At 36.1% G+C, this 24,831-nt stretch overlaps 2 protein-coding genes across 18 annotated transcripts in view; both read right to left on the reverse strand.

Moving 5' to 3' along the window:
- The window catches only part of pals1a (protein associated with LIN7 1, MAGUK p55 family member a), a 32,516-nt gene extending 29,602 nt beyond the window's left edge, over positions 1-2,914 (reverse strand). For both annotated transcript variants that reach the window (XM_056245642.1, XM_056245641.1), the window contains exon 1: positions 2,759-2,914. The gene's annotated coding sequence lies outside the window, so the exon portion shown is untranslated. The remainder of the gene's footprint in view (positions 1-2,758) is intronic.
- A 600-nt stretch (positions 2,915-3,514) lies between these two features.
- gphna (gephyrin a) overlaps positions 3,515-24,831 on the reverse strand; it is a 107,807-nt gene continuing 86,490 nt past the window's right edge. For 9 of the 16 annotated variants that reach the window (XM_056245653.1, XM_056245648.1, XM_056245651.1 and 6 more), the window contains 13 exons: positions 20,317-20,409; positions 17,824-17,879; positions 17,173-17,292; positions 15,209-15,267; positions 13,050-13,203; positions 12,848-12,969; positions 10,912-10,999; positions 10,195-10,268; positions 9,069-9,133; positions 8,545-8,646; positions 5,214-5,317; positions 5,025-5,121; positions 3,515-4,932 (listed from right to left, as the gene is read on the reverse strand). In XM_056245653.1, coding sequence (XP_056101628.1) covers positions 4,799-4,932; positions 5,025-5,121; positions 5,214-5,317; positions 8,545-8,646; positions 9,069-9,133; positions 10,195-10,268; positions 10,912-10,999; positions 12,848-12,969; positions 13,050-13,203; positions 15,209-15,267; positions 17,173-17,292; positions 17,824-17,879; positions 20,317-20,409 — 1,268 coding nt within the window. In that variant the 3' untranslated portion in view covers positions 3,515-4,798. The remainder of the gene's footprint in view (positions 4,933-5,024; positions 5,122-5,213; positions 5,318-8,544; positions 8,647-9,068; positions 9,134-10,194; positions 10,269-10,911; positions 11,000-12,847; positions 12,970-13,049; positions 13,204-15,208; positions 15,268-17,172; positions 17,293-17,823; positions 17,880-20,316; positions 20,410-24,831) is intronic. The other 7 variants (XM_056245657.1, XM_056245658.1, XM_056245654.1 and 4 more) reach the window with 1 other exon arrangement.

Below are 24,831 nucleotides of genomic sequence, written 5' to 3' on the forward strand. Positions count from 1 at the left end.
CAATCAACTTGTAAAAGTGCATGTACCATTATATGACCCCTTTAAGACTGTATCTTAAGAGCAGTTTATGTAACCAGGCCACAGATGTAGCCTAAACAGAACCTGAGAATGAGGCTGAAACACTTGAGACTATCAGCCTACTTGCTAGTTCCACACAGAACTGTAAAACATTTGCTGATAACATTTGATGCTGGTGTTTGTCACTAGCGTGGATATTAACTTAGTGCATGACCAACACAGGTATTTCGATGGTTAATGCAATCCAACAAAATAAGGCTGAACACATACAATACCATTCAAATATTTGAGGTCAGTATAAGCTTATTTTACTTTTATTCAGCAGGATGCATTAAATTAAATAAAAATTTAGATTACAAACATTTATAATATTACAAGTTAAAAAAAATGCTGTTCTTTTGAACATTCTATTCATCAAAGAAAAGAAAAAAATCCTGGGAAAAAACATTGATAATTATAAATGTTTTTTTAAGCACCAAATGAGCATATTAGATTGATTTGTGAAGAATCTTGTGACACTGAAGACTGGAGTTGGCTGCTAAAAGTTCACTGTTGCCATTACAGGAATAAATTATATAAAAATAATTTTAAAAATGTAATAATTTTTAAATTGTACAACAAACAAATGCAACAACAACAAATGAAAAAGTTATTTTACACATTTGTTTTACACTATAATAATAAGAATAGAAATTAATTACTACATTTAATAATTATTTGGATATAAATGTAATTATTCTGGATATAAATATTTAAATCCATTGATAATATCTTCAAACCGTCTCTGAAGAGTCGCACCGTTCTCTATGTTCTATATATCCAGCAGGCCATCAGATTTCATCAGTCTGACAGGCCAGACTCACTGAAGGAACGTGGCAGTGAGGTAATATGATTCTAGAGCGTGCTGGCATTAACACCTCTCGCTCTACTCTGAAAACAGATACTGTCTCCTTGAAAGAAAGCCCATCTGATCCAGAGCCAAAATCCTCCATCATCCGTTATAACATCATTTATTTGTGCAGTAACTCCACACCTGTACCAAGACTGCCTGCCATAATAACCTACTATTATTTATTGTCATCAACAGCACTGAATAATTTTATGGAACAATTGATCTTCGACTTAAGTACGCGCATCAAGAGCAGGGAAGGTTATCTCTGTGACTGTGCTGCTGATAGAGGTTACCTACGGCCACCTCTGAGCTGAATTATATCACAGCATGCAGTGAACACTTATCTTTAAACAACACAGAACAGCCAGCTGACTCGCAGCTTGTGATCTGAGGAAATGATAAGATTGTCAATTGTGCTCCTAATAATGGAATCACATCCAGCCCTGGCTGGGATTGTACTTTTGGTGACTTGGCAACATAAAAAGGTAGGCTACATCTACAACAAACAAAGCCAAGCCAAAATGTGTTGACACAGTGAAGCACTTACAAAGTCTATGGGTCAACTGTCACACCCCCATATTTCACATTATGTAGGCCTACATTAGTCAACACACACACACACACACACACACACACACACACACACACACACGTCGTCACAAATACTGTCAAGAGCATATTTAATCCAGAATATTAATTGAAACTCACTCCATAAACAAGTAATTAAGGTGATATGATGCTCTCCAAGTGAGGTAAAATGATTTGAGTCTATAATAAAATATAAACATCAAAAGTGTAGACAAGTTACACATAAGTTACTATAGTCACTTTGTGTAAACTTTTGCAGCTAGGAACACAAGAATAGATCAATAATTGAAAACTCGCGCTTTATTTCATCTCCTTTACTAGCTCATCAAACTGTCAGAGTCCATTGAAAATTCAAAAAGGAGGTTGATAAAATAAACCAGAACACTTAACAGTCAATTTTATTAGCACATAAACACTTTTAATATGCCTAGTAAACAGCCCAGTGTGTCTAGAGTCCGAGACCATTTTCATCAATGACACAGGCTCTTAATAATCCACAAATTATCAACATAAACTATAGATGTCTGTAATATGACTGGTGAAATACATCATTCCCCTTCACTTCCCTTAGGCAATTCAGTCGTAAAATAAAACGATAACGCCCTTTCCATGTCAGCTTTGATCCATGGTATCTCAGTAATCACACCAGAGAGTATGACGAGTTCGCGCTATCAGATTTCTGAACCTTCCCGAAGGCAACAATGCGACATTTGTGCCCTAATGGCTGTAATGAAGGTAACGTTAGATGGACAATGGCAGTCCGTGTATCGATCAAAGAAACTTCTAGGCAATTTCAACAGGTTGTTTAAATCCATAGTTTTGCCATTTTAAACATGTAGCTTCATAATCATTATTACTTAATCCAAACCAGCAGGGCATCTATCTCAAGACCTAAGTGAACTGCCACTTTTTGGGCGTAGAAAGCGCTTGATGCCTACAAATGCTGTCTAGGTAGGCAGCTCATTAGGTTTTGAGAGACAGCCGTTGTATGAGCTTGGCGTGCCCTCAAAACTAAACAAACAGTGAAACATAGAACTTTTAAATCTTATAAACTGTCTCTTGAATGTCTATAGAGCTTTATTTGATACAAATGAGAGTGTGTTTTAGGGCTATGCTGAATATTTGCATTGCTAACACAGCTAGCTGGCCACTTCCCGAAGTGCAGCGCTGCTTTCTTTCCCAGGCAACCTGTTGCAAACAACACTTAACTTACGCCGCGTTTTAACGGCCAAAACAACTTGAAAGTGTCGCTTAGCTTACCTCTTCAGTAAGATGTGCCGTTCTTTTAGTCCAATTAATGTAAAAATACTCCAACAAAAGCGGTTTTGTTCACAGAATATCACATTAGATTGTTGTCATGTTGTGTGACGGGTCGCTGTGGCTAGAGACTCGAGTCTCGGTATTGTGTGTGTGAGACTGACGGAGAGCGGCTCAACAGCGCCTCCGGCAACTGCATGAGACGACGCTTCTGATTGGACAGATCCACCATGCTTAAACTCCACCGTCCAATCAGGTGTGGTTTTCCTTGAGAACGTAGAGTCGATTACAAACCGGTCGGTTTCAATTGAACCGAAAGGATTGGAATTTTTTAAGGCTTGTTCAGGTTTTAGATTGTAACCACTTTCAATGTTGTCGTTTTGGATCTACAATAATATTGTAGATCCAAAACGTTAAGTAAAAAAAAAAGAAGCATAGACTTATGGTATAGCAAATTGTCCACTGTGAATAGTGTACATTCAGGTATTCACCTATTTTTTTATTATTTATTTTTACAGTCTATGGTAATCACCTAACTTGACAAACTGCTTTTTGCCTGCTATATTGCCTAGTATGTCGATCTTTAATAATGCTAAAAGTAAATAGCTTATATTTCAAGAGAGTATCAAAAAATATATTATTGAATATTTATTAAGTTAGTACATATTTAAAAAAAGAATATTTAAAAAAATATATTTAGTAAATAATAAACATAAATCATACATGCATGAAAATAAATGACAGATATGGAGAACTCAATCAGCTTTCAGAGTTTATTTAAAAAAAGAAACTGAACCACATCTTTACATAATGATCAAGAATTTTAATTCTCGCATTAGATCAGTATTACAGAAAATGATATTATAGTACAGAGTTTTTCAATATCTTTTCAATACCATAGTATATTCCTTAGGAGTGCTGGTCACTTGTCTGTACAATATCACTCTTGCATTTTTTTGACTGTACATTTTATGTAATTTGTTTAAAAAGGCTGTCAGCACTTAAATAAGCTGTCTTCATCTTCGAAGTTAACAAATAAAAGTTTCCAGGGAGCTCAGCCTCTAGGATTGGGCTGGGCGAGTTTAAATGTAAGGGTAGTGGGTAAAATAGAGAGTAATAAGGGCAGAGCTATGAGGGCCAGTTTATTATGAAGTATGTTTCAGACTGAGGTAGCCTGTAACACAGGACATGCCTCTGTGTGTGCTGAAGTAGCACAGACTTTACACAGACCCTCACCCATCATCGTTTTGCAAAAACGATCCGTACAAAGTCTGTGATATCGGCGACACCCGCTGCTTTTCGGCGTCATGACCACAAGACCCACCCCCCCCCACCCCCCCCACAGCCCTGGCTTTTGGCACTGCGCACATAAACACGACTCACAAGATAAACGACAAGCAAAGCGGTTTTGTAAACCCTTTATGAAGCATAATGAAGTATTTATGGAGCATATAATACTAAAGGGAAAGAAGCTGGGTCACCTTGGTGCACTTTGAGGAGAGATGAAAAGATCCAGCTCCCGTCGGGGATCCAAAGGGGTCCCCGCTGTCATTTTGAAGAGCTTTTCATTCCTCAGTGACACATTTTCTACCGATGAGAAAATAAGCTTTCTGATGTAAGTGTGACAGGCGCCAACAGCTGTCTATTAAAATGCTACGGCTATCTATAAGTTCTAGCATTGAACACACAAAGCAATTGCAATGAAAGAGAACAGAGTTGCTTAATATGATAATATTCATCATTATATTAATAATCATAATAATTATAACAATATATTACAGAATAAATCTCTTATATTTCATATATATATATATATTATCACTTTAAAAGGTATAATATTTTCTGTCTTTGAAATACTATGTCTTCGAAGTCGTATTTTCATAAATTTCACATATTCGTCTGTTCGAAATGTTGATTATACTGGATCAACTTCTCCCAAATCAATAAAAACTAGCTGTGCCGTTGCATATTACAGAATAGTAATGATATGTGGACATGCACCACTTTCTTGCTCTATACTTGGTCTGTCCCCTTAAGATGACATCATAGCCGTCCTATGACCATGACGTCCACGACTTCACCCTTGTGCAACTCCACGTATTGCTCTGTTTTCGGAGGCAACATCAGAAGGCCGTTGGCACTTCGCATGCTCATTAGCCGACTACTCATTTGGTTTCCTGAGAAACAGAGCAGGGAATTGCTATTTAGCATACTGATAAGTTACTTATAGCATGTGTCTGTGAATATACACATAACTAATTATGTATACCTGTGCTCTGTGCCCAGGGAAGTGGTTCCTGGTGGTGCCATGTCAGTATACAGCGATGATATTCTGGACGTGGATCCAACTTTACATCACATGACAGCTGCGAAGAAAAGGACACACACTGATGACATCCCAGAAGTACAGAAACACAATGCAAGTCACAAAAACTTGAGCTTTTCTGGCTGTGCTCACCCTGGCTTTGATGATGGTGGGCCGTGGGTCCAGTATCCCCTGCATCTTTCTTAATGCAGGAATGACAAAGAGGTTACAGGTTACAACAGCTGACACTGGGTTACCTGAGAGAGAAAGGAGAGATGACTGTTGAGGTGAAGACTATGGCTGTGACTGTGGGGTGCAGAATCTAAACTGTGGATCAGTAGTAGATAGGAAATCAGTTCTGTCTCCTGATAAAGCACCACTGATGTCTATAAAGCAATTTAAATTTTGTCATTTATTTACCCTCATGTCGTTCCAAACTAGCAGAATGTTTGTGCTGCTCTTTTCCATTCATTTCATGTATACAATGATCAGTGGCAGTCAAGCTCTACAAACAACAAAACAGCATAAAAGTACCACTAAAAAATGTCTAAAGTCATGCAATAGGTTTCCAAGAGGAACTGACAGCAATTTTAATCATTATTTGCTGAAAATATACCAATATCTGCCATCTCAAATCTAATTATTGTAAACTGCATTCATACGTTTGGGTTTGGTAAGATTTATTTTATGTTTCTGAAATAAGTCTGTTATGCTCGCCAAGGCTGCATTTATTTGATCAAAAACACAGTAAAAACAGTAATACTATCTATTTTAAAATGTAATGTATTCCTGAGATGGAAAAGCTAAATTTTCAGCAGCCATGATTTGGTGCATTTCTTATCATTAACTACGTTGAAAATGGTTGTGCTAAGTAATATTTTATTCGAAACTATATTAATATATATACAGTTGTGGTCCGAATTAATGCCACCCCTGGTAAATATGGGGAATCACAATATGAAATAAATGTTTTTTCTCCAAAACACGTTGGCCACAATTATTGGCACCCCTAGAATTTTTTACGAGTAAAATATCTCTGAAGTATATTCCCATTAATATTTACCTTTTTTTTTTAGCACACCAGGGTGACTAGGAACATGAAATTGTCTAGCTATGACTTCTTGTTTCACAGGAGTTTAAATATGAGGAAACACAAGCTAAATTCCCTTAATCATCCATTACAATGAGTAAAACCAAAGATTATAGTTCTGATGTGCATCAAAAGATTGTTGAGCTTCACAAAATAGAAAGTGGCTGTAAGAAAATAGCTAAAGAATTGAAAATCCCCATTTTGACCATCAGGGCAATAATTAAGAAGTTCCAATCAACTGAAGATGTTACGAATCTGCCAGGAAGAGGACGTGTGTCTATATTGTCTTAATGCACGGTGAGGAGGAGAGTTTGAGTGGCCAAAGACTCTTCAAGGATCACAGATGGAGAATTGTAGAGATTAGTTGAGTCTTGGGGTCAGAAGCCTACCCAAAAAAAAAAAAAAAAAAAAAAAAACCTACATCCCCAGATGTTGTTTGGGAGGGTTTCAAGAAAAATCCACCTCGCTCGTCCAAAAACAAACTCCAGCAAATTCAGTTGGCAGACATGACTGGAACTTCAAGTGGCACAGGATTCTGTGGTCAGATGAAACTAAAAAAAGAGCTTTTTGGCAGCAAACACGCTAGATGGGTTTGGTGCATACAAGGATAAAAAGTACCCCATGTGTACAATTTAATATACTGTTGGATCTTTAATGTTGTGGGCATATTTTTCTGCTGGAGGTCCTGGACTTCTTGTTCAGATACATGGCATCATGGATTCTATCAAATATCAACAGATAAAAAATCTAAATCTGACGCCTTCTGCTAGAAATCTTATAATGGGCCGTGGTCGGATCTTCCATCAGGACAACGATCCAAAACAAACATCAAAATCAACACAAAAATGTGTTACGGAGCACAAAATGAAGCTTCTGCCATGGCCGTCCCAGTTCCCTGACCTGATGAGTGGAGTGAACTGAAGAGAAGAAGCACCAACATGGATCTGGGAATCTGAAGGATCTGGAGAGGTTCTGTATGGAGGAATGGTCTCTGATCTCTTGTCAGGTGTTCTCCAAACTCATCAGGCATTATAGGAGAAAACTCAGAGCTGGTATCTTGGCAAAAGGAGATTGCAAAAAGTATTTAATAAAAGGGTGCCAATAGTTGTGGCCAACGTGTTTTGGAGAAAATAATGCGATTTACCCCCCACTTTCAATTCTTTTACCTCACTGAAAGATTCCATTTTTGCAAATTTTTTTTAATGAAAGATCAAAAGGATAAACAATGCAGATTTATTTTTTACAGCCATTGTTGATCATATTTACCAGGGGTGCCATTATTTCTCACCACAACTGTATATTAATTATATTACATTCATATAAATATATATATATATATATATATATGAATATATTTATTTTTCAGGATACTTTGATTATTTTAAAGTTCAAAATAACAGCATTTATTTGAAATAGAAATCTTTTGTAACACTTAATATATCATTGCTGAAAAAAAAAAAAAAATTTTTTTCAAAATAAGGTCATTCAAATTAAAAAGAGCAGAATAAAGATTTTACTAAGCTTATTTTGTGTTCTTTGGAAAAAGGAAAGTCATACGAGTTTGTGACGAGACGAGGGTGAGTAGACGATAACAAAATCTTCATTTCTGGGTCAACTGCCCATTTAAAGAGTCTTTTTTTATGTCAGAGTTCAGTTTGTCAGGTTGGTGTGAAAGCTACACTCATGTTGATGATGCAAATGTACATTTGTATTCGTGTAGATTGCGGAGCCCAGTAATACTGGGGCTGGGGGAAGGAATTGAACTCTGGTTCGGACCAAACCAATCAAATAAAGTAACCCAAGACTCTCTGATAAGACAAATGTGTAGCACACTACTGAAATCAGTCAAAGAAGAGTGTGTCGAGTGCAGAGGTGCTGCACCACATCAACAGGAAGGGAAGAGGGGCATTGAAAGCAAAAGGAGGACAGGACTATTTCAGACAAATAGCAATTTCAAGACACTAAGCCACATCACGGTACACAAACGGAAGGGCTTTGAGAGGTTGCAAAAGAACTAATAACTACAAGGAGTGCCATGGACGCAAAAAAAAGAAAAAGCAAAAACACAAAGCTTCTCTCAGAAAACAGAACAGAAAGCGTCACATTGGAAAATCAGAACAAAAATATTATTTCCTATGTTTCATTTCATTGTGTTTTAGAGGTTGTTAGATTAGACAAGGCTTTTTCATGTTTTATTAATATCTTGTGTCCGTAATAATTATATCATACTGGTCCCAAATGAGCCCAAGTGCACTAAAAAGAGATTTCGTGTTAAATCCTGTTCTGATTTCGAAAACCAGTTAATTAGGGTTTTGTGTCAAAATTTCAAGTCCATTTCCGTTTTCTGAGCGCGGGCTGAAGACAGGGCTTATTTCCTGAATTAAGAGCACCTACTTCCTCGTGGGGGAGGAGGCACAGGCAGTCTGCTGGCCTCGCTGTCACTCAGGGGCACAGTCTCCAGAAGAGTCGCCCCTGTGTCTCTGTAGGTGAAATTACCTTTAAAGGGGAATATAGAAATTGCCACTGTCACCACTGCCTCGACCACCTGGTTTTTGAAGGCACAAGGTGGGAGCACAGTGGGCTCGGGATGGGGGCAAGCCTGGGGAAGCTGATCGGGCCAGTGGGCAAGAAGGGAAATGTAGGTTTGCAGAAGGGTACATAAGTGGGTAACCGTGGGCTGATTATATTTAATGGAGAAGGGACCATTTAGTTTGGAGATGGTACTATATAGATATGTAGGTTTATGTATATACTTAGAATAAGGGAAATTGTTCTAATTGGTACAATACATACATGGGGAAAACAGGAAACTCAGTCACCTGGGTTTGTGTATGTACGTGTTCTCATTTGTGTAAAATGAGAACATTTTTCCTGTCAATACTTCTCTGTTCGCATGTCGAATAGATGGCGTATTGTACCTGGAAGGGCGAAGATCAGCTTTCTTGTACCGTCAATGTCTAAGGTGGCAAACGTAGTAGGCAAACTGAAACAGAAATAGAATAAAGCTTTAATATTCGGAATTCCAGGGAAAACCAAAATCATTAAAAACAAAAAGGGTTATTATCACAAATTATTACACGACTCTCTAAAACACTTAATTCTGATTGATCATTTAGGGCATTCGGCGATCAGAGATCACACTATAGACTCAAGCTCTTTTGGTTTATACTAACGCCACTGGCATCATCTTGTATCTCAGTCATCAATTGTAGTGAAATCAAACTCAAATGAGATGAATGCCACAAATGACCAATCAGAATCAAATATTCTAGAGAGCCATGCAATCAAAACTGGTGTTATTAACTAAATCTATTAAAAAAAAACAATTACACAAGTCAACAAAATATACAACATTGTTCTAGTGGTTTTTGGATATTTGAATCCAAAAATCTTACATATTGTGCCTTTAAGCTGAAATAAAATAAAATATAAATGTAAAAATAAAATAAAATATAAATATGAGATGAAAGACAAACAAAAATTAAAATGTTGACTATTTTATTTAACTGAAATAAAAATACATTTCTATAAATAAATGACTAAATACATGTATTACTAAAAATACAACTGAAATAAAAATATTTTTTTAAACTAATAAAATGACAAAAGCACATTTACAAATTACTAAAACAAACAAAAATAAAAACTGAAAAAACAAACAAAAATAAAAGTAAATGTAACATAAAACTATAGAACTATATAAATAATACTAAAAGAACACTGATATAAACAACATGTAGCTCTTTTTCTGTTTATTTTGCTTTGTCTTTGAATCAGATTACATGCCAATGTTCAAAAACCATCTGATGCATATTGCACACAAAAATAGCAAGAGCTGAAGAAAAATGATTGGCAGGGTACTTTGCAACTTTTGGGAGTCAGGGTGCAGTGGTTCTTATCAATATTTTAGCTTTGCCAAAATTTTGGAGTTCATGGCGTTAAACACTTGTAAGAGTTTTTCGGCAGAGCACAACCAAATGCCTCCCCTCATGTCAGTTTACGCAAGTCTAGCTCTGTATGACTAACACTGCTTCTCTCACTCACCCTGGCTTCATAAACACTCGACCGAAGTGGATCTGGGCATGGAGGTCTATATCCAGCACTTGCTTCAGGTAGTCCTAAGTAGGGAAAAAAGAAAAAGAAAACAGACGTTAGTGGCGCGTGTGTGTTTGCATTTCTCCTCTTATGTAGTACAACAACACATCTATCCCCGCCTGGTGAAGTGAAACATTGGGTAATTAAAGAGCTCTAATTAATAGGGCGGAAAATCAAGAGCAAGAGGCGGTCAGTGCACTGCTGCCTGGGCAAAGACCCAAAATAAAAGGTCAGATTAACAAGTGTTGCTTTGTGGCAAAAAACAAGCAGTAACACTAGATGGCAGTAAAACACACGGTGACCTGTGGCATAAGCTCTTAAAGGGTTAGTTCACCCCAAAATGAAAATTCTGAAGCCTATCGAGGAGTGAGACAGCTCTCAGATTTAATCAAAAATATCTTAATTTGTGTTCCGAAGATGAACAAAAGTCTTACGGGGTTGGAACAACATGAGGGTGAGTAATTACTCACAGAATTTTCATTTTTGGGTGAACTAACCCTTTAAAGTGTTTTGATCTGAGATCTCTTGGCCTTTGGGTAAGCCAATGGAATCCTCTCCTTGACATGAAGCAGATTGATCTGTGAGGCCGCATTCCTTTATTGAAAAGCTCAGACATTTCAAGCATGTGACCTTGCATACACTTCCAGACAACTCCAATCAACTGACCTTCTCACCCATGGACACGCCCCCGGAGGTGATGATGACATCAGCACGACTAATGCCCTCGTTTAGGGCGTTCAGCAGGTCGTCTGGGCTGCAGGGAGAGTTAGAAAACATGTTCATGCCAAATGACTTCCATTTTCTCTTTGCCACATCCATTACTGGCATATTGGTTGAAAGTGTCAAATGTTTGCTTACGCCAGGTTCACACATACTTTATTTCCCGTGCCCTTGTTAACAGATTATAGCATTCACACCGCACACGGATGCGGTCCGGCAATGTGTTCCAGGAGTAGTGCGTATTGTTTCCGCACTGTCTATTAAAGTGACAGTGTATTGTTCACATAAAAATGAACACAAGGCTTTTTGCCCAGAGTAAAGCAAGGGAAACTACACCTTACCTCATATTTAGATAAAACAAGTCGTCTCTTCGTAGAGGTGGAAAAACAAACTTCTTTATGACCCGCATTTCTTGTATGTAGATTTAAATCCCCAAAAAAGGCATGAGTCACTTGTTTAGTCAAAGTGCAAGTTTCACTTTAAAAGAAAAGTATGTTTAAATGTTATCCCACTTTCTTGAGCAACCAATGTATAAAACTAGAAGTAATGAATTGAATAATATATTGTTTAAATTTAGTGTACTTAAACGTGAATAAGTCTATGAAACGTTGCATAACTGTAATGTGTACAAAGAGAATGACAATGCTGAAAAAGCATTTTCAGTAACAACTTCTTGATTTGAAATAAAAATTACAAATAAATGTTGTGTTTGTGGTATACAGAAAAGGATCAGTTGCACACTGCAAACGTGTCATATGTGAAAGCACATGAACCCGTGCTGCTTCTGCACTGCGTACTGCAAACGGAGTATGTGTGAACCCGGCGTTACACTGTTGCTAGTGCAAATTGAATGCAAGAAATAACCTGAATTTAATATTTTTATTCATCAAGGACACATTTAATTGATCAAAAGTGACAGTAAAGACTTTTACATTGTTGCAAAAGATTTATTTGAATCTTTTTTACATCGTCACAAAAGATTCAAATAAATGTTGTTCTTTTGAAATTTGTATTCATATAAGAATCCTGAAAAAAAAGCATGTATTACAGTTTCCACAAAAAAATTAAGCAGCACAACTGTTTTTAGTATTGATGATAAGAAATGTGTCTTAAAAACAAATCAGCATAATAAAATGATTTCTGAAGGATCATGTGACACTGAAAATAGGAGCAATGGCTGCTTTGTCATCACAGGAATTAATTACTTTTTAAATTATATCAAAAGAGTAAAGTTATTTTAAATTGCAATAATATTTCACAATATTACCGTTTTTACTATATTTTTGATCAAATAAATGCAGCCTTGGTGAGCATAAATCTTACTGACCCCAAACCTTTGAACTTTTTTTTGTTTATTATTAATATTTAACCGGCAATACTTCAACTGAAAAAATAAAATAAAACACCTGTTCTTCTGTCCTTCCTTTTTTTTCTTTTTTTTTTTGATAGACTTCATTGGATATGTCAGCAGAATTACATAAAGCAATAAATAATACATTTCAAAATACACAATATCTTGTTATATTTTATATTTATACTAAATGCATTAAATACTTCAGTCAAACTCGTTTTTAATCACTTATCACTGAAACTTTCAATGTAAACCTATTTGTAGTTGCTCCTTATACATGTTTTTGTAAACATCCTTACAGTATATGTATGTGAATACAAATAATGGTGGAAAAATACTTCAGAGGACTGCAGGAAGTGCTGTCGTTCGGTAAATTCTGCTGAGACGTTGTATGATCCTGTATCGATTCTAATATATGAGCTGGAGTTTCAGAGGCGTGCTGAGGTTGGAAAGATTTAGATATGTGCAAAGCTGACTGTGTGAGTGTGTGTGCGTGTGCGTGTGTGTGGGCGGTAAAGGAGGGATGCTGACTTGTCTCCGACGATGCCGAGGTTGATGGTGGGATAGCCGTGCTCCTGAATGGTGGCCAACAGTGTGGATCGGTTACTGTCCCTGATCTTGCCTGGGTGGAGGTCATCCTCAGGGTTCAACAACTGCACACATAAGCATATATAAACACGTTCAAACTCGTTTTAAATGACCATGAGCAAAAGAGTAACAAAGCGTGCCCTACCTCATTGCCAGTGGACATGACTGCTACAACTGGGAATTTCTGCACCTCCACCTCTGTGACTCCTACAGTGGCCAAGAGGCCGATCTCAGATGGACCCATGTGAGTGCCCTTTGCCAACACACACTCTCCACGCTTGATATCATGACCTATAGGCCTGTGTGTGACACAAGCAAGTGACTAGACTATAACATCAGCCTTTAAAATACCAGTTTACATTATTCTAAACAAATGAGCCTGATTAAGAATATTCACATCAAGCATCAAACATGATATATGTACACACACACTACCGTTTAAAAAAAAAAAGAAATTAATACTTTTATTCAGCATGGATGCATTAAATTGAATAGAAGTAATAGTAAAAAAAAAAAAATCTTATTTAAATAAATGGTGATTTTAAAATATATCCAACTAGAAAACAGTTATTAGGAGCCAAGCACCGAAGGTCTAAAGGTTAAAATTAACAATAAAAGGTTTTTGATAAAAACCAACAGTTCTCAAAAAACGCACAAACGAATTCGACAAAATAAAAATGGATGTGAGGCTATATCTCTCTGCAACACTTGAGCGTATAGAGACTTGAGACTTGGTACATGTCATCACAAGCATAGATATCCATAATAAAGGCTAGATGTCTCGTCCGCGCTGCTGGCGGCCATCTTGTCACAGGCAGCTCGCTCACTCGTAACATTGTGTTTTAATGGTGCATGTATTTTTTAAATAACCATAACTTGCTCAATTTTCTACCGATTTTCAAACGGTTTGGTTTGTTATAAACGTCAGAGATGTAGTTATGACACTGCACACTTATGAATAATAAGTGTATCAATAAATAATCATCCTGAATTATAGCCACGTTAATAACGTTTGTAAGAAACCAAACCGCTTGTAAATCCGTCAAGATTTCAACGAGATAAGAGTATTTGTGTTCGTGCTGATCACTCATCTTACATCAGGTACCACAGAGCCTGCCAGAAAGCTTGCCTGTGACAAGATGGCCGCCGGTGATGACGATAGAGACTCCGCCATAAGACATCTAGCCTTTATTATGGATATCTAAGATCACAAGCATGAACTGAGGCTATCTGCAGCGTTTTGGCACAGCGCCTCTAACTGGTCAAGAGATATAAAAAAAATAGCTATTTTTGCTTATAACTTCTGAATGGTTTGCCAAAAATCAACAACGTTTGATTCAGTTGAGTAAACAGAGTCGAACAATATCTAATGTTCCTATATCGCCTATTTTGGATGCCGACCATTTTTAATTTTGACGTAAAAAGCTCTATTTTATAAACGTATTGTCGTATGGATACTTACAAGGGAAGTGTCATCGGCACTGTGCCCTGAAGGTACTCAAAAAGTTGAGACAAGGCCACCTTGTGGGCAAAAGTTAAAATGAAAAAAAAAATGCTAATAGCTATTGATTTATTTTAATGTATTTAATGCGTTTTGATGAATTTGATTGCGTTTTGATGATTTTTTTTTAATTCAATTTGACTTGATAGATTCCTTGAGTCATTGCGAGAACAATGATACCAGTTATGCCATTGTTGGTCAAATTTCTTTGAAAACCTTCTTTTTCAAACTCCTCCTAGACCGATGGTCCAATTTTCACCAAAATTGGCTCAGATCATCTTCAGTCCACATTGGCAAAAAGTTATTAAAAGCTTTTTGATAGACAAAACCTTTATCAAATAACACATCAACAAAATTGTTGGCATTATGCCAAGCTGATTCTGAGGCTGTAACTGCACAATACTTTGGCGTATTGACACCAAACTTTGTACGTGTCATTGTCACCTCACACTGACCACACAATATTAATTTGGTAACAGCACCACCTATTGGTCAAAAATGAAAAGCAATTAAATTGTATTACTAGTGATTGTATTTATGCTCTTTCAACCATTTTTCATGTTGTTGTTGTTTAAATGCAGAGGCTCTGTTCTTTCTTTAGATATATTGCATGTTCAAATATTCATACAACAAAATGTTATGAGGATCAAAAACTCTGGAGTTGGCTGGCAACTTTTAAAAAAAAAATGCGGTGAAAGAGCTAAGAAGGGAAAACACAGTAAAAATCAAATTAAAAAGTAAGTATTAGGTTTTTTTTTAAAAAGTCTCTTTTTCTTGAGGAAGCAAACTACAGTCCAACTCACCTGATATCCTGTCCTGGACGGGCCTGAACCAGGATCCTCACTTCCAGCTCCTCTGTACCCTGTAATTCATAACCAACCATGGGTTGGTAATTCATAACCAACCCATAACCAGACACCTGTATACTAATGAAAGACACTGGACTTTCATTTATATGCAAAGTTCCTACACACTTTTTAGAAGGTTGTATGTGTTGTGTTTCTTGTTTTATCCTTATTAAAACCATAACACAAAACATTTTTCCTTAAATATTTACCTTAAAAATCCTGCTGTATAATTTATTGTAATTATATAGTTGTAGATTACTTGTGTTTTTTTTTTATTGTGTTTTTTTAATAAATATATATATATATTTTTTTTATTATTGTCTTTGAACACTTTGAAGTTTCACTCTCGGGTCAAAATACGTGAAAATTGCCCAAAGAAAGTAGCTAATACTAACAAAATGGGCAGCATCCTCAAAAGGTAGAAATTACTCAAAATTAACCATATCCCTAAAATAAAAGCTTTTGTATTTTTAGTAGGGCTGAACGATTAATTGCATTTGCGATAATATCGTGATATGCTGAAACGCGATTTTTAAACCGCAAAGGCTGCGATTACACTCTGGTCACGTGACACGCGAGAGAAAAGCAGTCTGCAGATGTAGCATCAACTTGGCACGCTACGCATATAGGCCTGGCATATACAGGAAAGAACAGTTTATGTTTGATTTTATGTGATATTATGTTGTAATATATATATATATATATATAATTAATATATAATGTATAATAATATATTCAGAGAATTTCAGACTCGAGTCTGAGCTTATAGTTTTTAAACAGATGCGTGATGACGCTGCGTGTGCTTTAGAAACAGCCGTATTCTGCCTCTCTCTCTCTCTCTCTCTCACACACACACACACACACGAAACCGCTCGAACCTTACGAAAAATAATCTTTCATAAAGTTCGGAAAGGTTTAGTTAAGCGAATTACAAGGACATTCGCGGGCTTTATCGCACTGGTGGCCGCTTTGCTTGATGTTACTCTTGCAGTTCGGGGTCTCGCCCGCCGGAATTTTCCTCACAAATGCTCTACTAAGGCATTATTTATGTCTTTTGGAATGCAGTTGGCTTATATATTAAAAATATGAAAATCACTGAGAAGGCTGCTTTCAATTTAAAATACTCACGCGCGCTTTGTGAAGAGCGCTCGCGCATGCGGCTGTGAGCGACTCATTGGTTAATGTACTGGCATCTCAAAATGCTTTTATGATGCGAAATGAATGTAAACACGGTCAGTCATATCTTAAACCAACAGGACAAACCACATCTTATATTTCAAAAGGGATCTGTGCACTAGTGTGAATGCAGCTTATCGTATCTAAACTGAGAAGACAAATCACTCACAGCTCTTGAACGTTCAGACAGCCATACTTTTAAATACTGAAAGCACTCTTTGTTTATTGCTTGTAATATGTTTGTTTTTCCTCTTTATTTACTAGCTTTTATATTTTGAAGCTATATTCGTTTATATAGCCCATTTAAAATTCTTAACATGTTTTTTTAATAATTATTTTTAAAAATACGTATAATTACACAAATAAAGTTTTTAACTGTTATTAATAATATTAATTACGAAAAAAAAGTATATCATGAGGTGCCTAAAGATTCCCATCCCTACTATACAATGATTTATTGCTTGTCTTTGTCGAATAATACAGAAGATAAAGAACTTAAAAAGTAATCGCATATTAAATCGCAATCGCAATATTGGTTAAAAAAATCGCAATTAGATTATTTTCCAAAATCGTTCAGCCCTAATTTTTAGAATACTTTTACTTTTATGAATACTTACTTTTATGAGTAAGTTAAAAGTTATTTATTAGAAGTTTCTATTTATTTATTTACATTTATTTAGAAATATTGTATATTAATTAAAATAGTAACAATTATTTTGTGCTTGAGAATGTGATATACTTACGTCTTCAGACTCTCGTAGCAGTTCTGTGTCTTCTACTTGCACTACAGCGTCTGCACCACATGGGATAGGAGCACCTGTCGTCACCCTCATCACCTGGCCTGGCATAACTGTGAGAGTGGGCTACACACAGAAAAAGACCCTTCACCACTGTATCAAAAAAAAACATACATGTGTACAGCTTTGGTGTGGAAGCAAAACACTGATGTTTTGTCCTTCTGATACTGGGTTAAATTGCATTTATTCACATAAAATAACATATACACATACATAGTACATTGCTATCTGTATGGCATCAGCTGAGAAAGCAACAGTACAACAGAATGACCCAAGACACAAATGCAAACACACACACGCACTCTGTGGACGTCAGCCATGAGCACTGGAGTGCTGGCCTGCACTCTGCTGCACACAGCCCACGGGGATCACCCCCCCCCCCCCTCTCTCTCTCTCTGTGTAATGCACTCATTAAACACGCTCACTGATTCTGAGTTTTCTTGCCATCTGAGCACACAAGTCTCCTGCAGATGCAAGGTGCCAGTGCAAAAGCAGGCATTTCCAGGGTATGTGTAAGGAAGAGAAACTCAGCATGTTCACATCAGGTTTTCATGGCACAACAGTGTAAGAAGACTAGTGAGTGTTAGCTTAACTCACCTGCTCCCCAGCCTGAGACTCCCCGATGATGAAGCGATCACCAGGGCCATCAGCAGCTGAAAAACAGTAACAAGAATAACTCACAGAGTTATTTTCAGCAGGTTTACAGGTTTGGTGAATGAGATTCTAATGGTAATAAGGTTAAGAATAAGGTTGTTATATCCAGTGGTGGAAAGAGTAATAAAATATTCTACTCAAGTAAAAGTACTACTACTTCAATGAAATTTTACTTAAGTACAAGTAACAGTACTGGTCTAAAAATCTACTCAAGTAAAAGTAAAATGTAGCCCATTTAAAATTTACTCAGAGTAAAAGTTACTGAGTTACTTTTTTAACAGCGGGGGTGGGGTGGGGGACTCTCCCGTGTAGGCTTGTAGGAGATTTTCACAGTATGATAATGTCTCAGAAAATATCACGGTTTACAGTATTAATGAATTATTAAATAAACTGAATTATTAAATTATGGTTATTATTATTATTATCATCAGTTAAAATGACAGTTAAATTAATGAAAACAGGGGGTTTTTTTGGTTGAAAAAATGCTTTTTCTATAACAAACTTGAAACCATTTGTTTGTTTTGTTTATTAAAATTTCAATAAAACATGTCTAATCAATTAAATTCAATTATTGATAATGAATTAGATTAACAACTTATTTTTTAACATTAATAATTTATTAAAATGTTTAAGAATAATATAATCCTATGAAATGTATTTTATTCAGAAAATTAATGTTTCTTTTAACGATTTAATCCAAATATATTATCAAAAACGGTGGTAATCAAATGTAAATTTAAACTTGTGTCCTTTTATTTTTTGGAGAAGCGCTGCAAAAACAGATTTACTAAATGAAACCATGGACAAAAAAATATATCCCTTTAAATAATGTTTAAATAAAATGTATTATTATTGTTGTTATTATTATTATTTTGAGAAGTACGTTCTATTGTAGCTATGCCTACAATAGTAATATATTTCGGTTAGAATTTCTCCTAGTAAAACGTACTTTTATTTTGACATGTTGTAGTGAAGACCTGTTTCAAAGTTTATTTGACAATGGTTTTTCTCAATTATGAAAATGCTCATTAGGCGTTCTCTCAGAGCAGCTCTGGAAATGTTCATGAATTCATATCCTCAAATGGTTTGTGAGACGCTGAAAACACCATGAACGTTACGCGTACTTGAGTATGTAGTAGACAAAGCGGCGCAGCTCAGCAGAACAAATAGGTTATATATTTACATGCAGTATTTTTGTGCTTAACTATTCACAGACCATGTCGCGATTGGATTTATTGCACAGTTCTACTTTCCATGTATTTATCCATCCATTATTTTGCGTGTTTTACGTGACATCTGCGTTGTAAATTCCATTTTCATGACTGGATTCCGGGATTCCCTCTGCATCACGTAAGTCATTCGGCCTTAAGTTATACTAATCGGGACATAGCCTAAGTTACCTTTATCTGCAGGAGGGATGGTGTCCTATGTATCCTCCTTTTGTAGCCACTTTGCGTCCACATTTTTTGCAAATTGGATATCTATCCTCGAGGACAACCACGCGTTTTTTCTACAAAGTATTTCCATACTGGCCATAATTCGCTTCACAAGAATTCGAGGGCGCTTCACTTTCAGCTTTCAGCTCAGCTGGGTCTGCGTCACCTTTCTTGCGCGTTTGTTCTCCCGCCCTTCAACCAATGCAGTTGTTTCCGGAGAGTGATTTTTTTTTTCTCCCTTGTATTATTATTTTTTACTCAGTAACGGATATGATTTCAAATGTAGCGAAGTACAATACTTCAGACAAAACGTACTTAAGTAAAAGTAAAAGTACAGATTTGAAAAACTACTTAAAAAAGTAGAAGTACACAAAAAAACGACTCAATTACGTAACGCGAGTAATTGTAATTCGTTACTTTCCACCTCTGGTTATATCTTATTAAGCGTATTATGATAAAGTATTATGGGTAAAAGGGAAATAATCATAAGTTCTAATGAATATGTCAATTACACCTTTTTTATTGGCACAGTGCAGGTGCCAATTTGGCCCTGTTCCAAAAGGTGGCGGACCGGAAAATCTGCTCTTTAAACTTGGTCAACTTGTTGTTGAACTGCAAACATCATATGTGTGAAATGATGTATATAGATTTGATTGGTTGATGTATCTACCTCCTACATATATACATTTAATGGTGGTATAAAATTACCTTGGATGTTAAAACTTTCTCAAAATGTTTGTTTGTGTTTGCAGGCATTTGTTTGGGCAATGTGAACTACCCTGAACACTAAATGTGCAAATGTATGTTTATGGGCAGGTTATATTATATATAATCAGTTATGTGATCGCTCTGCTCTTAAGTCAGTATAAATGCGGTACAGACTGAGAGAGGTTGGAAAATCTCCAGACCGAGCACGGTTCTAGCAAGTAAGAAGCACCATTTGGGTGGAAAAGGGGTAAACGAGACTGATTGTGTGAATTTGGCAGAAACTGGTAATCACCTCGAACAGCATAGCCATCTTTAACTGATGCAGGGAAAGGAGGCAGGTTGTCTTTGGCGTAGACGTCCTGAGCCAGAACTCGACCCATTCCATCTACAAACAAAAAAAAATCTGATGAACTCATACAATCATGAATACAACAACAAAGAAAGATAACTTCCTTGTAAAAGTCAGAAAGGGAAAATGTGCCTAGATCAGAGGCCAGCAAAAGAATGCAAATGCATGAGAAAGCAAATGCACACATGCAGCCAGACAACAGACATGAACAGAGGGATGTAAAAACAAGGACAGTGCATATTATGATGTACACTCTCTTAACTATTTTAATAATACAATGAATGCATGCAAGCTAACAGGTTAGCATATTAGCTTAGCATACTGCTAATTGACAAACATGTCGCTAATTGACAAACCTGCTAGCCTTGCACATACACTCGCAAAAATTATACACCATTATTTGTAGTAGCTACAGTAGGTACTCAACCAGAATGCCTATTACCGCCGCGACTCGTGCCGCGGCAAATCCACCGCGGCAAAAATAAACTAGTCGCATTTCAAAGTCCTTCGCGAAATGACCGCCAGGTGGCGCAAAGGGGCATTTAGCAAAACAGCCGCAATTGCCGCATTTTGAAACGGGCTAATGTCAATTAACAGTAAGGATGAAATAGTTGAGACTGATTGAATATGTAAAAAATAAAATAAAAATAAACAAACGAAAGAGAATAGAACAAACCATTAGAACAAAAAAATAATAAAAATATAAATAGATTAACCTATAGGCTAACAGATTCAGTTAAATTAAACGAAAGCAAAACGTAAAGTAAAAGTAGGCTACATTTAAACAGAATATAACAAACTTTTAGAGCAGAACATTTTATGAATCAAAAGTTAAAATAGGCCTCTCTCGCAATTAGGTGCAATGACGCTAAACTATTGAGGAATGAGAGGATTGAAGAGCGCTTCTCTCGTGTGCGCGCACTGACTGCTGAAATACCGAACTTCTGGGAAATTTTCAGTGAGAAAAGTTGTGGTCGAGTGGTAGAACTTAGGTTTCAATAATTTAGATGACACGGGTTCAAATCCTGTCCAAACAGGGTAGCCTATTTATAAAATACAATTCCATGCATTTCCATTTTACACAAAGGAACAAATATTATCCAACAGATTGACTGAATTTATATCAATCTGTATAATAATTCCAATCGTAATTTCAAAAGCAGTTCTGTAAAAAAAACAGAAAAAAAAAAACTTCATGGGGTTCCATAGGCTACGTTTTTAAAAACATTGTGTAACAAGGTGCTATATGCTGGTGGGGGATTTCCCCCCAGTAATCAATGCTTTGCCTAATTCACCAATAGACCATATCAAATATATATATATATATATATATATATATATATATATATATATATATATATATATATATATATATATATATATATATATATATATATATATATATATATATTTAAAATATGCAACACGCACGTTTAAACAACAAACAATAAAATCTGAACCGGCGCTTCTGCTCCTGTATTGAGAGATAACATGCAGCGCGTTTCAGTTACGATCCTGGTTCCAGTGGCCTTAATACATTCATGGCTTTTCAAAATGTCACAAAGCGTTTTGAGATGTTTTTGAATGAAATATTGAAGTTTATAATTAAGTGTTTTGGCACATCACGCCGAGTGGCGCTACGCATTATTCTAAAGTCGGGTTTTATTCTGGCATGTTGAAATAGAGTTCAACAAACACGGCGGCGCTTTCACTTGAATTTATTTTTTCTCATAACAGCTAAAAGAACTTTCTAGGATAGAAGCTACCCTACTCCGTAATTTTTGGTCATACAGATAAGATATCATCTTTTAAAACAGTAAAAGGTCTACAATATGCTAACGATAAAACGTTAGCCGAGTGGAAGAACTTACGATTCAATCATTTAGATGACACGGGTTCAAATCCCGCACAAACATGGACTTTTGTCAATTTTATATTAGCCTATTAATGCATTTTATATCCTATTATTAATGCAGAGAGATTTGTCTAGTTCTAAAACTCTGTTATGCACCATATAGGCCTAGTTTTTGCTTATATTATAAAATAAAATTGCCATGCATTTCCATTTTACACTGGAACAAATAGTATCCAACAGAATGACTTAACATCTAATACCAATCGTAATTTCAAAAGCAGTTCTGTAAAAAAAAAAAAAAAAATTATATATATATATTAGGGGTGTAACGGTACATGTATTCGTATTGAACCGTTTCGGTTCGATGCTTCCGGTTCGGTACGCATTCAAACCGAACGATTCCTTGGACCATTTTTCCTGCCGACAAAATTCGCGCTGGCGCGATCACCACAACGTTGCGCAACATCAAATGGCAAGCGTAATGAAAGCGGAACGAAACTGCGTTACTCATTATGTGCTTCACGGGTCGTTTATCAGTTCGGACCAGCAACATCTGTGCAGCGCGAGCCGATCGACTCGATCAAGCGACACTGTTACAACACAGCGCTAAGATCCAGTAAAGAAAACATTTGAATTCGCCACTGAAGTAATAACATTGCTGCGAGATCTAGTGAGAAGCATTCACATTTCTCCGTTATTAACCGTAGATCTCTATTAGATCAAACAGCGCTGACGTGGGAACCAGGAGAAACATTGTGCCGTGAATGAACTAGTAATACTTTACGTCCACAGACCAGCAACATTCACCATGGATTTAATATAGTAACACTCACTGTAACCAGTTTGGCTGGAATAGTGAAATGCTTTCAAGTACTTCACACATCTTTTTCCAGCACTTCAAACCTCAAATATTATATAAATAAATATAAGAGTTCAGATGCAAACGCCTCTAAGTGCCATTTGAAATTTTCTTCTAGAATGATCATTTTTATGAAGCTTGTATATTTAAGTTCAGTAATTTCACTCAAATGACAATTAATAGGTAATCTTCATTGCCATTTAAGTGAAATTACTGAACTTAAATATACAAGCTTGATAAAAATGATCATTCTAGAAGAAAATTTCAAATGGCTTTTGCATCTGAACTCTTCATATATTTAAATGTTATTTTTAATGTGATGACCAAAACATTATTTGTTCATCCTTCAAAGATGACCCCCATTTATAAACCTGAAAGTTTCAAGATGTAGGAAAACTCACACTTATTTAAAAAATATTTTTTTCTTTTAACAAATAGGAAATTTCTCTGGCATTTCTTACTTTTTGCTGTATCGAAAACGTACCGAACCGTGACTTTAAAACCGAGGTACGTACCGAACCGTGATTTTTGTGTACCGTTACACCCCTAATATATATATATATATATATATATATATATATATATATATATATGTATATGTATATGTATATATATAGCCTATATAGCCTATTTTTTGGATTCCCTACATTGAGTTTTTATTTAAGCAAGGTGCGATTTGCCAGGGGGGACGGGGATTTCCTTCTGGTCTAAACATCCCTGCTTCTGCTGAATTATTTTAACCCCCCACCCCCTTCCTCCGCAGTAATCAGTGCTAATAGGCTTAGGCTACTTCACCAATAGACCATATAAAATATATAAAATAAAGATATGCAACAGGCACGTTTAAACGACAAACAATAAAATCAAAACCAGCGTTTCAGTTACAGTAGCCTACGTTCGTGGTTCCAGTGGCCTTAATGTAGGCCCTATGCACGGCTTTTCAAAATGTCACAAAGCGTTTTGAGATTATTTTGAATGAAATATTGAAGTTTATAATTAAGTGTTTTGGCACATCACGTCGAGTGTCGCTATTTTTCTAAAGTCGGGTTTTATTATGTTGAATTAGTGTTCGACAAACGCGGCGGCGCGTTCACTTGGATTTATTTTTCTCATAACAGCTAAAATAACTTAATAGGCTACTAGTAAACTTTTATTCATATTAGGCTAACAAAATTTTTGCTGTCGTCTCTGTCTCCGGGAACTGCTCGTCACAAAACTGAACCGAAAGCCGAGGATATACTTAAACATGTTTAACTATGTGAGCGCTTAGAAATGAGGAAAGGACAAGGCAAGGGGAAAATCTCGCTCTAATTAAATAGGCTAAATCGCCCTGAATTAAAATGTAAAAACAAATCAAATAATTTATTTGTCGAAATGTTGCGCTATTGTTTCATTTAAGTTCATAATTATTCTATAAATGTTATTTAGTTTAACAGCAGCACAACTAAGCACTGTGGTTCGAGATTTATTTGAATAAAAAAGAAAAACTTATTGAAATTGAATGAATTATTGAAATTAAATATTTAGTAATAAAGTTTCATGACAGAAATATCACTACATGTAGCTCACATTATTTAATTCCTTCATTATCAACACTTTAATAGCCTAATGCTAATGTCTAATAGCGGTTTAAGTGTGAATTGCGACTTCTTGTTTTAAGTCAGTCTCAGATTCAGAGAGCCTGTGGGGGTTTGGAGGGACAGTGGCTTTATCGTGCGTGCACAATAGGTGTTAATGTTCGTCT

This window comes from Rhinichthys klamathensis, unplaced genomic scaffold (genome assembly GCF_029890125.1).
Source record: "Rhinichthys klamathensis goyatoka isolate OS25496 unplaced genomic scaffold, OSU_Roscu_1.1 h1tg000032l_1, whole genome shotgun sequence".
Taxonomy (NCBI): Eukaryota; Metazoa; Chordata; class Actinopteri; order Cypriniformes; family Leuciscidae; genus Rhinichthys; species Rhinichthys klamathensis.